The 12,986-nt window shown below is 34.7% G+C and overlaps 1 protein-coding gene across 3 annotated transcripts; it reads left to right on the top strand.

Annotated features, from left to right (window-relative positions):
• The first annotated feature begins 1,044 nt into the window (after window positions 1-1,044).
• Window positions 1,045-12,042, top strand: LOC143903820 (uncharacterized). Of its 3 annotated transcripts, none has more exons than XM_077417798.1 (6): window positions 1,045-1,204; window positions 3,649-3,815; window positions 4,901-5,118; window positions 5,641-5,715; window positions 6,109-6,340; window positions 7,441-12,042. In XM_077417798.1, exons 2-6 carry the CDS (start codon window positions 3,656-3,658, stop codon window positions 7,554-7,556), a joined length of 801 nt encoding a protein of 266 aa, XP_077273924.1. In that variant the 5' UTR covers window positions 1,045-1,204; window positions 3,649-3,655; the 3' UTR covers window positions 7,557-12,042. The 3 variants fall into 3 exon arrangements, with proteins under 3 accessions (XP_077273924.1, XP_077273926.1, XP_077273925.1); XM_077417800.1 differs by lacking the exon at window positions 1,045-1,204 and adding an exon at window positions 2,847-2,946; XM_077417799.1 differs by lacking the exon at window positions 1,045-1,204 and adding an exon at window positions 2,953-3,123.
• The last annotated feature ends 944 nt before the right edge of the window (window positions 12,043-12,986 follow it).

The raw sequence follows: 12,986 nt of genomic DNA, 5'->3' as shown, positions 1-12,986 counted from the left end.
TTTACCGGCTTTTTAAACAAATAGAAACGGAAATGTTAGTTCGTTACGAAGAAGAAATTTTGTGCATTTCTTATTTTCTTACGGAAAGAAATATTTTCTTCGTTTATTAAGTAAGCTTTTGTTATTCGTACTTATGAGGCGCCGTGTCACTTAGCTTCGGCCGTTTTTGTTATTTAATTTTTCTTTCTCTTTTTCTTTCGTAACGTTTTGTGTTAAATATAAGTATTTATGCGCGGCAGAAGAGGCACTCGTACGCCATTGCTTCGCCATAAATCGCATTTTCTCCAGACGTATATGGACTAATGAAAATTATAGTTTATTGTGTATTATTAGGAAACACATGATATATTCGCGATAATGTATAGTAATAAAAAAAAATTTATTTAGATCTTTTATATTTCAAATGTAACAAATGAATATTTTATAGCTAAACGTTCTCGAGAAACTTATTTATTATTTAGTGAGGGATATACTTGAGAGAGCCTCAACGACGGAGAAATCTGGAGAAGTAATACTTAGGCGAATTAATTCCGCTGTACGAATGCTATTTTTACGCAATTTACGCATAAACGTGCGCTGATTTAGGAATCACAATTAAACATTAATTTACGAGATATTAACGTTGCAATTTGGCGAAATTTTCAGGTAGGCAAATGATTTTAATAAATCGGCATATCTACCTCAAGCTTTGTTCTTATCTTCCCTACAATTCGAACACAATCCAATTAACATCCTAAGTATGCGGACTCGATATTCTGAGTTCGCGAGACCTCTTCTATACATAATCATCCTTAATGACTCGTAGCAATTTATTGGATTAGTCGTTGGATTAATTAGCTGAGCTACATCGATAACCACGATGATTGGAGAAGAGAGATGCGAGGATACCGCGTTTCCATACACTACGTCCGATTTCCGGAATATCCCCCGTTACAGTCATCCGAATTGAAAATCGGGCTCGGTCGGAGGGGGATGCTGGCCCGTGACGAATGCGCGCGCGCGCGCGCGCGCGCGTGTCGCTGATAAGCCGGCTTCCTTTGATTTTCCGGGGTAGGACCGGCGTGCCGCCGGTCGGAACCCTCCTCTCGCGCGCGTCGCACCTCTGTGTCGTTGGCGTCGCGACGCACCGCGACGAAACGCGAGGATGCATCGCCGGCAGGTGCGCGAGCTTTCAGGCAATCCGACAATGGACCTGTCGAAAAAGGTATATGATCGAGTTCCGCTTTCCCCCCTTGCGACGCGACTACAAGTGTCACAGTGATTGCTAGTGATCGCGGTGTTTACGGACCATTACGGACTTGGAACGAGCGTGAAATGGCTCGGTCGCCGATCGTCTCTTAATTGGTGTCTCTAAAACGTGCAAGTAGTTCGCGAGAATCGTCGGGATTCTGGCCCCCGATAAGCGAAACGGTGAACGAACGGCGAGTCGCTCGGACGGAGTTTCAAGTTTCAATATCAGCTCTGATCCGATTAATCAGCCACGTGCAGTTTTAACAATCGTGCATTACTCGAGGGGTTTAGAATCATTATCCAGGGGTTTCTATAGAGAACACACATCATACACATTTAATGCCACTCTCGATTGATTATATAGTTATACCCTTGAAACATTAGAGATGTCGTCTATATGAAACAAACACAAGTTTAAATAAATGATAAAACCTCGTTGCTGACTTTTATTGTTAGTTTCAAGGATATCTTACTTCAATAGAAACTTTGTGAGTTTAATTTGTGCGTGAGAAGCAGTTTTTTATATATAATTTATAATACACTTTTTGTACTGAAAGTGATAATATTAACAGCGATAAAAAATTGTAATTATTGCAAGCCCTTTTAAATTTTCGGAGGTAAAAGCAACTCAAAATTTGTTAGAAGAAAGAGGCAGCGTGACTGACAAAAGACACCTTGTATATATACATCCATCCATCACCGATTACGTTATAATAAGTTTACTACTTATTGGAGGAGGCGGAAGGAGGCGAATCGCAATTTTTTCCTTAGTTTATTAAATTTCATTTAATTTTCGTAAGTTTACCGATCACATTATACGTGGAACCGACAGCATGTATCGCAATACCACCCCTTGTATAACGGAGTCTCTTGCGATCGATCGAACGAGCACGACGTGGCGCACTCCTGGAAAAGTACCCGTCTTTTTCAACCACCCCATGTATAATGTGTATGTTTAGGTTGATTTGAGAACTCTAGGAATTAATTTGCAATATTTGGTATCATCTTTCGAATTTCTTTCTTTATCTGAGAGATTGTTTGTCTTTTCTTAACGCTATATATACAGATTTACGTAAAAAAAACCACAATATTTTTTTGTATTTTCCTTAAAAAGCGATTAAAAATTTTCAATTGTCATCCATCATTTTTTAACGTTTCATCACCAACCCTCATAATCATGTAATTTTTAAATCTTTAATAAAAAATCTGTAATGTAAATTAATATTAATAATGCACTTTTACAATTTGAATATTATCTCAGGCAAACGTCGAAATCGCAAAATCGTAAAGGGCAACGCGTCTTACGCTTCCAATTAAAAATTTCGACTTCCGCGAAGCTCACGCGTTTCTCTTTTCTTTTTCAACCCCTTGATGTTTTAAGAAGCCATATGTCTTAATATCAAACAAACACGAGATATGGGTTTTAAGGCCTTTGAAGCCCACGAAATAAAAAAAAGAGATAATATTGTCACTTTGCCTCACTCTTTAAGGACTCCGTCGTTCTCGTCTTTTTCATCACCCTCCCTTTCTTACCCACCCCCTTTTCGCGCGCAAGCTCCGTTCTCTCGCTGGCAGCTGCAGCTGCGCGAGTTTCTGCACAGGAGTAGGTGCACACCCTTCCGCAACTGCAGTTGGCAGTACGCTACTCCTCGGATTGCAGATCCGACGTTGCTCGCATATTTGACAACGACTTCGATTCCATCGAGTTTTCACTTGGTAGCGCGTCTCGGCACTATGCTTGTTTATAACCGTTATCTTTTTGACGTCAGTTTTTGATAAATGTACATATATGTAGATCTTTTCTTCCAATAACTTTTCGGGAGTGACACTCTAAACGTTATGGAATTGCTTGGCTTTAACTGCGGCGATTGACGGGTTGAAAGTAAAAGTGGTGTAAGTCTATCGGCACGTCTATCGCTTTGTCTTATTACATTATTGACGTGTCTCATTGCTGTAATATAAAATTATTATATTACAACCTACAGCGAATTATTATGCGTCTCTTTGTAACTCGGGAACAATATGGAAAATTAACCCTTTGTCCATACGATTGTTGTAGAATGTAGATTGATTCCTCGCTTTCTTCTTGCCGGCAGATATTCATAATACTCTATTGTAGTATTTTTATTGAATATCTATACCAGATTATATATATATATATATATATATATATATATATAATAAAACGCTTTCTTTTAAGGAAAATATTTATAATTTTTTTGCGCAATTTTATACGCGGTGTTATAAATTGATAATTATGTTTCCGCTTCCTCTGTATAGATATGTATAATAATCTCGGACGAGTAATGTGATAATGTGTCGTCCGAAGGTGTATTATATGTATACTATATAACATTATATTTGAAATTATAGATTATACACGATAACTGTAACTTACATCATGTTGTATACTTACAGACGAATTATGATACACGTGTCGTCCGAAAGCGCGGATAGATATGATCGGTTGAAACGCAAAGGAGCGGCTTTCCTAACGAATCTGTTTAAATCGAGAAAATTGGCGGTAGGGATGAAGATTAACGAAGACGAAGAGATGGAACGAGCGCCCAGGGTGGAGACTCCTGGTGAGATATCCTTGACTCTTGATAACATTTGTTTATCCTTACGAAAACACGAAAATCTGTGAGGTTCTTAGTTTATCTTATTGCCCGTCAATTAATCGTTGTTTTATTAAATTAAAATTGAAAGCGTTAAATATATTCTGTCGGATGAAATTCTGTCGAATGCAAAAAATCTTAAGCAATATGATACGTTGTTGATTTATGAATTTTAATACAGAGATATTAAAACAAAAATTATTTAATAATATTTACCTATACAACTCATTTGTTAAAATCGCAGAGTTTTAATTAACGTCAACATTTACATTAAATCTCGTTAAAGGTTACTTCACGTTTTTTGAATGTAAATAGCAAAATGAAGGTCTAACTAATAAATTACGCGTCGTGACAGAATACGTCCCCATGTGTTCGATTAATAAAACAAAGTTTCAGATAATAAAATTATATATTGATTGAGAGAATTGTTTTATGTGGAGTTAATGAAAGCACATGCGTACATGCGCGCGTTGTTACGCGCCGCAACTCAATACCTCACGTATTTATGAATTCCATTTCTAAAATCCTTACAAGATAATTTTTCCACAAAACATACTTATATAAAAACTAAACCCTAATAATCTAAGTCCCGTTATTTGTCCAGACCCTTACCCCGTGACTGTGACTATCACTTACTTTCACTTATTACTTTTAATCTAAAATTCTTTTTCTGTATCTCCTGATCAACAACTATAAACGATGACTAGTTCCATCCTAACAGTGTCATACACCAAACTTTCAGTTTTATATATACTTGTTCTTTTAAAAAGCCGCCCCAATCGCTACTTCCGATATTAGGATCGACGCTTTGCGTTATTGGTTAATACGTATCGACGAAAATTCAACTTATTCTTTTAAAAGAGAACCCCTCTTAAACTGCTCGAGTTAGTTCTTAGTCGTCTCTTAAAGCGATTACATCTTCGACTCGTCGCTTGCTCTGTGCCAAATAAAGTCTTAAGTGGACAATTGGTTACCTTTATTTTATAAAATCGTTGCGTCTCGCGCGTAACAAGCACACGTGATCGATAGCACGAGCAATGTTTTGCTTGCAGCAATTATTACGAATGCTTGTCGCCGGGGCGGCTCGGAGAACGACAGCACGATGTCCCAAATTCCGTCGACCTTGAGCGTGACAGCGGTGGACGTTGTCGTCTCCTGTCAGCCGTCACCCTCGCACTCGATTCTGACCCTGACACCCGGTAGAACGCGTAACATCGATCAGGACATGGAAGCACTCAGGCTGAGTCGTCAGGACAATCCTTTTCTACAGGTTCGGCCCGACCATTATTCCGTTCCATAAAAAAGACAGATTTTTTGTAAAAATTTTCAATCAAACAATTTCACGAATTGGGTTCTCAAGTAAAATTTTTTTATTAAGCGGTATCCATAATTAATGTAGAGAATCTAAGCCGATTTTTAGTACTTTATGAATTAAAAAAAAAACCCAAATTTGAGAAAGTTATAGCTTTCTAAAGTTTCTTTGATGACGGCAACTTCAAAAGATTTCGCAACAACATTATGACGTCACGCACATTTTCGTGTACTATATTTTCTTCAATTTTGAAGATATTGCAAAAATTCAAAAAATTTACAAAGAAAGTATGCCATGATCTATCAAAATATACTGTTAGGTAAAAGTCGGTTGAAGACCGAATTGCTGGAGTTCTGAATAATTCGCGACGTTGCTTTACTTTAATTAAAAAAAATGCTTATTTTTGATAATGCTGCATACGACTTTGCTCCGTAATATATATCAACGTAATTGTATGTAAAATTTTCTCTAATTATGCAGGTATTGGCAAGTCGAGAGAGCCTTGTGGAATCGATCGAGGAGTCCGAGTCCGACGATGCGATTCTAATGTCGCAGGTGAGCTCCCTCGTCAAACTTTCACGAGCTTAATAAAACATTTATTTCTATACATAGACAATGTAAAACAAACTGTTGTACATATAAATAGTTTGCCTTTTTTACCATCATGACTTTTAAAGAAGGGAGTGGAATTTTTATAACTGTTCCCAAATTGTCTCTAATCCTAAAGAATTTAAATAAAAATAAAATAATTGACCAGTTTTATATTTGGGCGCAAAAATTGAAAAAGAACATGATAATGAATGAGCCAACTTTCTTGAAATGTAATATAAAAGGAAGAAAGAGAGAAGTGTTTCAAGAGTATTTTATACTCATTTTGAATGAAGTATTATACATATATATTTTTCTAAGCGTGTTTAAGAAGAAGTATGAAAAGACATGTGTTTTCAGGAATACGGTGACGCGGATCCGCTTACACTCGCGCAGGTACACGAGCACCTGGTCCGCAGTCCACCACCGGCTTCGTGGCCCAATTCTACGGCCTTCCAGTTTCCCAATCAGGACGAAAGCACCCTGGGCAAAAATGATGCGGCACTCCTAATCAAGAGCCCGTCAAAGACGCCCTCGCATCGCGGTAACGACCACGAGCTCTCGAGGAGCGAGACGACGACCGATATTAGAGGTGAGAATTTTAACGAGGATATTTAGGATACGACACAACGTTCACTTTTAAGAGTTATTTAAAGAAAAACTGTGACTAAAATTACTTGAAAATCGATAGAAAAATTTGCTATACTCGGGTATTTATTTCTTGTAACTAAAATTATTTATTTCCTCCAAATCGATACACTTATGTAACATAATTATAAATCGTATAAGAACAAATTATATTTATATAAAAATGATATTGTCAACTGTCAGTTGATATTAGAAATAGGAATTTTATGACAAAGAGATATTTATATGAATGTAACAGTAACGCGGTTATACTCGTTTAATTATGAATTAAAAAGCTACCTAAAAACTACTAATTGTTAACGGTTAAAAATTTGAAACTCTTGTGGATGAAAGATTACTACCTATTTATTTATATTATACATTTGTAACTAGAATGTTTCTTTCTTTTTCTTTCTTTTAAGAATCGCAATGTTTGCAGTAATGATAAATTATACAAGAAAGGAATATGAAAATGACATTGTTTGATCAAATCAATGAAGTAGGTGGGATTCTTCGCGTGTCTAGGTGAAATAACGCCGACGCGATACTGAGTATAGATCGGAGCTTCAGCAAATCGATTCGTTTACGAGAGACACTTACGTCCAACCTTGACATTGCACTCTAGACTCTAGACACGCGCGATCTCGCGCGATCTCCTTCTCTCCGTTTCATATATATGTATATGTATATATATTATATATGTATATATTGCCTCTTTCCACTTTTAACCCGATTAAATTAAGGTTCCTGAGAGTGGGCAATCGAAGGAAAGTTTATAGCTTTCTACCTTACTGATAAAATTGGATCAATACAACATTTATATATTAATCACACACACATTTACAAATAATAATTACACATACATGATGATTTATAAACATATTTAAATATATTTTCCTCTCGCACACACGTAACAACTAGATAGACATATAAAATTAATATAGATAAATACTATATAAATATATTATATATTTGTATACATATAACACTTTCTATAATTGTCTACGGCTCGATAAATCTGGAATATTTATACTTTTATATGCTATCTTTTTTGTTTAATTCTAGATCGGCATTCCCATCCCTTCTCGTTACTACATCCGACGCCGATTCGCTCCTTGTCGGAAGTTCGACGACTTCACCGATCGGCCGACGACAGCGTGCAGCTCATGTCGAACGAATAAATTTCGTCGGGACGTTGAATCCTGATCGGAACAATTTCTCGTGACTGAGGGATGTCGGTTCAGCTATGCCGAATATCCTTCGAGAACAGCGATTCAACTGACAAGTTGAAGAAAATTTCGTTCGTGTAAACGAAATTCATGATCGATTCCAGGCAAGGTTTGTCCTAAGAATTTAGAAGGTTGATATACGGTGGAGATTCACACCGAGATTCTCATGTATCTGGATGATACTTGGTCGTAGATTAAAGCTACGATATATAATATTTGAGGTGAATGTGATAGGAAAATTACAGAATGATCAATGATGATTAATCACACGGTGATTAATGGAGCACGACGAGCATGAATTTCAAGCGCAATTAACACATTCTCTTCATTGAGAAAGTTTAAAAAAGAATGCGCATGTTGAAAAAATAACGATTTCATCGTTTTTGAATTTCTATAGTTTATCAAATTATATTCGTCGTTTGTTGTGTTAACCAGAAATTATTTCTTCATGAAATATATAAATTCGATCGTCGTCAATTGATTTAAATAGTTTTAATTATTCTAATCGATGTTAATAATTTTTTCATAAGTCATTTGCAGTTACGATCACGTGTTTTATCAGTAGGCCTACTTTCTTACAAAATGATTCAACAATCGAAGTATTCGGCATCGACGTTTTCCGACTGTTTTACTTGTATCTTATAGATGTTAAATATCAGATTAATATATCGTGTTTTTTTTACTTTTATTCGCGAACAGTATATTGTATAACTAATTACTTATATATAAATCAAATATTTTTTCCGGAATAAATATTACATAAGTATCTTTTCAGCTTCTTGGAAATACGCCAAATCGAAGAGTCTATGAACTCCAAGATGTTACAGAACATCTTATAGTTTGCAGGAGATTTTAAGAATTGCACTATTGCATAATTATTATCAGACTAAATCTCGTCAGCTGAGAGTATTAGATAAATATTTAACGTATTGTGTTTTCAAGCTTTAAATTTATATAATTTGGATGCAATTGGATGCAAATATCTTTAAACTTTGCCCCTCGAAGAGCAATATACCGTTATGTAACAATCGTTAAAGTACGAGGCTTAAAGTAATTATTAAATTATTACTCATGATGAATGCATTATCGGAATTTGTTGTTGATTAGAGATACGTTGATACGATAGTTATTGTTGAGGCACACGTCTGTAATTATTCGTGTAATTTAGGTGTCTATTTTATGCAGTTGTTTTAGAAATATTTCACGTTTAATTGTAATATTTTCTATCAATGAATATTAATTGCTCTGATCTTGATTGTTGTTAAGCTAACAAAAATATTTTTGTTGACGAGTTATGCATACCTATACTGTATAAGAATTTCTGTTTTAACTAATTGCGAGGAAATTGTGAGCACAAGATACGCAATAGTTTTTCCATCAAAACTCACTTTTAATGAGACGATTGCAAAAGGAATAATTTAACTGATGCACACACGTAAAAATTGATAGCTCCGAAAAATAATGTTAACGCTAATGATGCGCCAAATGTACAGGCCTCAACAAAACAATTCCTCAAATTAGATAACTAGACGAATAGCCGTTAAGATCTTTTTTATAGAGCGGACAAATTTTGTCGATAACGATTTACTTCCGAGGTTGAAAGTAGTATTTCTTTTAACGACAAAAACCGTTGTCAATGAATTCTCAACGAAATCATAAACATTTCTGTTTGTTCTTAGAATAACGATTTTTTCCAAGAGATAACGTTAACAGAATCTGACGTGCTCTTCTCAGATCTAATGTTATAAATGTTACTATTATAAATTGTATATAAAACTATATTTGGAACCTTATAGAAAAAGAGATCTTGTACAAAAATTAAATAAAATTATTATATAAATTGTTGCACTTAAAATGTTAATTAACTTTTCGATTGTCTTGGACGTTAAATGTTAAATTTATTGGCATATTGGCATGGTTCCGAAAATTCAATATTAACTTAATACACAATACGTGTATATTTACATAAAAAATATTAAATTTTATTAAAATTATTTGTCATTTACATGAATTATTGTAAAGAAAAGTAGGATGTAAGTTTTTAATTATTTAAATTAAATATAACATTATATAGAGCACGTCGGTTTCTTTTACAGAGTTTTTATACATTCTTGAAAAATGTTTGATACGGTTTTCTGATAAGTTTAAATACTTTAAATAGTAGTAGGGGCGGGGGTGGCCAACCGAATGCAGTAGAATCACATATATTTATCACACAGAAATAACACTATAAAATATTGTCATTACAATTTATACATATTTATATACTCATCTCACATCCTCATGTATAAAAATCATATAAACCAATCGTTAGGACAACTCCAAGCTCATTAACGTAAAAAAAAAATAACACTGTATTAAAGATAGAAACAGACTTCTTTACAAAAAGTATCTAATAAATGTGTATTACATCTCGGTCATGGCCACCCGGGGTAGCGTCGAGGCACAGTATATACTGTGGTCGAGGTCGAGAATAATCGGCGCAATTTTAGCAGGGTTTATATACGAACTTTGGGGGAAAAAGTCAGTAGCGGATTACGTAGAAAGTTATTATTATATCAAATTAGAGTCCAATCGACTTGGCCATTGAGAATTGAAATTAATTATATTATATAATTGTATTTAGATCTCACACACATAAGCGTTAGAGTCTGAAAGCGTTCGCGCTCAGAGCGAAGGCACGAAAACGCGGTAAGCCGATATAAAAAAAGACAGTAGAGAGACTTATTTAATCTAGTCGAGTGTAATATATGGACTTCGCGTGGGATGTCCATGAACGTATTCCGAGCAAAAGTGGACGGTATTCGTAGTCGTTTCTTGTACAGTCTTTGTAAGGAGCTATCCTACAAAAGAGTTGGGACGGTACATTTACCAAATTTTTGTAATCCAGTAACACACATTCCTATTATATTTCTTTATTTATTAAATAACACATATATGTGTAAATGTTATATAAACAAAAATGTTTTCAAGAAACGATTGTGAATGCCGCCCTATGTTCGAAACTTGCAAAGATTATTTTGAATATATATATAACCTCAAGTGGGTTTATAGTATAAATTAAATATTGCGATTTTTTACGTTTAAAATGCAATTTATAAGTTACGAATTTAATCATCTCTTTCTCTGAACAACTGATATAATAACGAGGACATTACTGAGCATTTGCACAGTACCAAAGAGTTCTGAATATCGAGGTATTAAGCTAGGAAACGACCGGTATATATCTATAAATGATACACATTAATCCGACAAATTAGATTAGTTTAAAAGGTCTATATTATCAATAAGTTGATAATACCATCGAAAATCCGGCGCACCCTCCCACGATAACACGAAGAATTCGTGGTACGCAGATTCGAGATAAATCTTGAGAACAGGATTATCACTATACTTTTTCAGTAACCAAAATGCCGCAAAATAGTTTTATCTTATACCGTGTAACGGCCTACAAAGCGTGTACTCGTCGAAGACAATGAACACTAATGACAAACGAAGCAACCATTTTTATCGAATAATTTCACTTTGAGCAACTTTGAGGATTTTAGACATGTATGACTTGACTTTTGTTAAGGAAGTACGTTGCAAGCTCGAAATAAAAAAAAAGGAGAAGATTTTCAGGCGAACGCACAGCATAATTTAAAACACTCTGAATTCTGTAAAACTTTCGTTAATACATTATGTAGAACGTATGAGGTCTCTATAGGTAAAGTCTCATAACAGCCTGTATCGCCGTATTGTTTGACGATAATCAATTAAAGGGATTATTATCGATTGCGGCATTGATTACTTATAAAGATTTAATTTGTCTTCGCAACTATTAATCACATGCTGATTTGTGTGCAAAAACCAATAGAAAAATGAAAAATGAAAAGCAGCGGCCATAAATCAACTCAAAGGAGGTAGGAAATAAAAAACTTAAAATACTTTAGAAAAAAATATATATATATACGTATAGAGGAAAGTCCCCTATTATGAGATATAGAAATCCTAATATGAGATGGCGAAGTTTTTTCACGGTGGGATCAACAGATGGGATCTAAGGGCCTTTTAGCTTAACATATCTCATATTAGGATCCTGTCTCATAGGGGACTTTCCTCTATATGTATTATAAAACACACAATAATAATAATTATTATTTTTAAACTCTTATTTTCCACCTATATAAATTCTACGTCTTTATAACATCTCGTATACATTTCGCTATTCGTTTTCGCAAACAAATCGTCGTGGTAATACTATTAACATACTTGAGCGGGTGTGTTGAGGGGAGACATATAGAATGTCCAACGCGCACAAACACATACACACATGAATACTTGCAAAGTATGCGTTTTGCAGTCGCGCGAAGATTGCGCCGCGATCTGTGCATGGAGATGCGTTCGTTGTTTTCGAATAAAAGTGAAATATATTTGTGTTACTGTAAATGTAACGTTACATCGTATAATTCATTGCCTCCTGCCCTTTTACAGCAATCTATAATCGTTTTAACAATTTAATCACCTGTTAGAATTTTAATGCATTTTTTCTTATATATCAAGAGCGAGAATGAGTGAGAGTGAGTGAATGAAAGAGAGAGAGAGAGAGAGAGAGAGAGAGAGAGAGAGAGAGAGAGAGAGAGAGAGAGAGAGAGAGAGAGAGAGAGAGAGAGAGAGAGAAGAAAAGACAAAGAGAATTATATGAAATATATACGCAATAAGATTTTAATTAATATAAATATTGTGTTATGATAATAATTCTTATTGGTCATTGCAGTGATCGAATTGTTTAAAATATGGCATTTAATCTTAGCATATAAAATAATAAGAAAGTAAAATATGAACCCCCTAAAAGAACGCGTGTTATGTTTAAGTACAAGCCCGTCAGAGCAATCACGTGTGTACGCATGAAAATAATACTATATACTATTAAGTTCATTATTTTCTCTTAAAAAATTGTAAATCTGTAACAGGACGAGCAGAGAACCCGATTTGACGAGAACGAGCTGATCTGATTAGAAAAATGCCGTTAAACTTGGCATTTTTTGGATTTCTTTACTCTGATAATCATCATATTTTATGTACATATCAATTGCCATGTGTTATTTCAATATATTATTTTGATATGAGCATTTATAGATTAGCCTGGAACTGGATTTTTTTCCTCCTTTTCAGAGAGGACCTAAACTGCGTAGAGAGGAAGAAAATACATCTTGTTCTTTCGGCAACTATCGATCTGTTAGATATTGTGAATACAACTTGTATATAAATCTATTAAAAAATGAAGTATATATTTTTTACACTGAATATTGATTTCATATATCGCCCTTTCAATCTCATCTTAATGTAGTATAGACTAATTTCTGGATCTGCGCAGTTGTTTTTCTAACAGATATTACTTAC

The sequence above is a fragment of the Temnothorax americanus genome, unplaced genomic scaffold (genome assembly GCF_048541705.1).
Source record: "Temnothorax americanus isolate GAGA-0224 unplaced genomic scaffold, ASM4854170v1 Scaffold5, whole genome shotgun sequence".
Taxonomy (NCBI): domain Eukaryota; kingdom Metazoa; phylum Arthropoda; class Insecta; order Hymenoptera; family Formicidae; genus Temnothorax; species Temnothorax americanus.
Note: the sequence above shows the minus strand (reverse complement) of the source record. Positions and strands in the feature narration are given on the sequence as shown.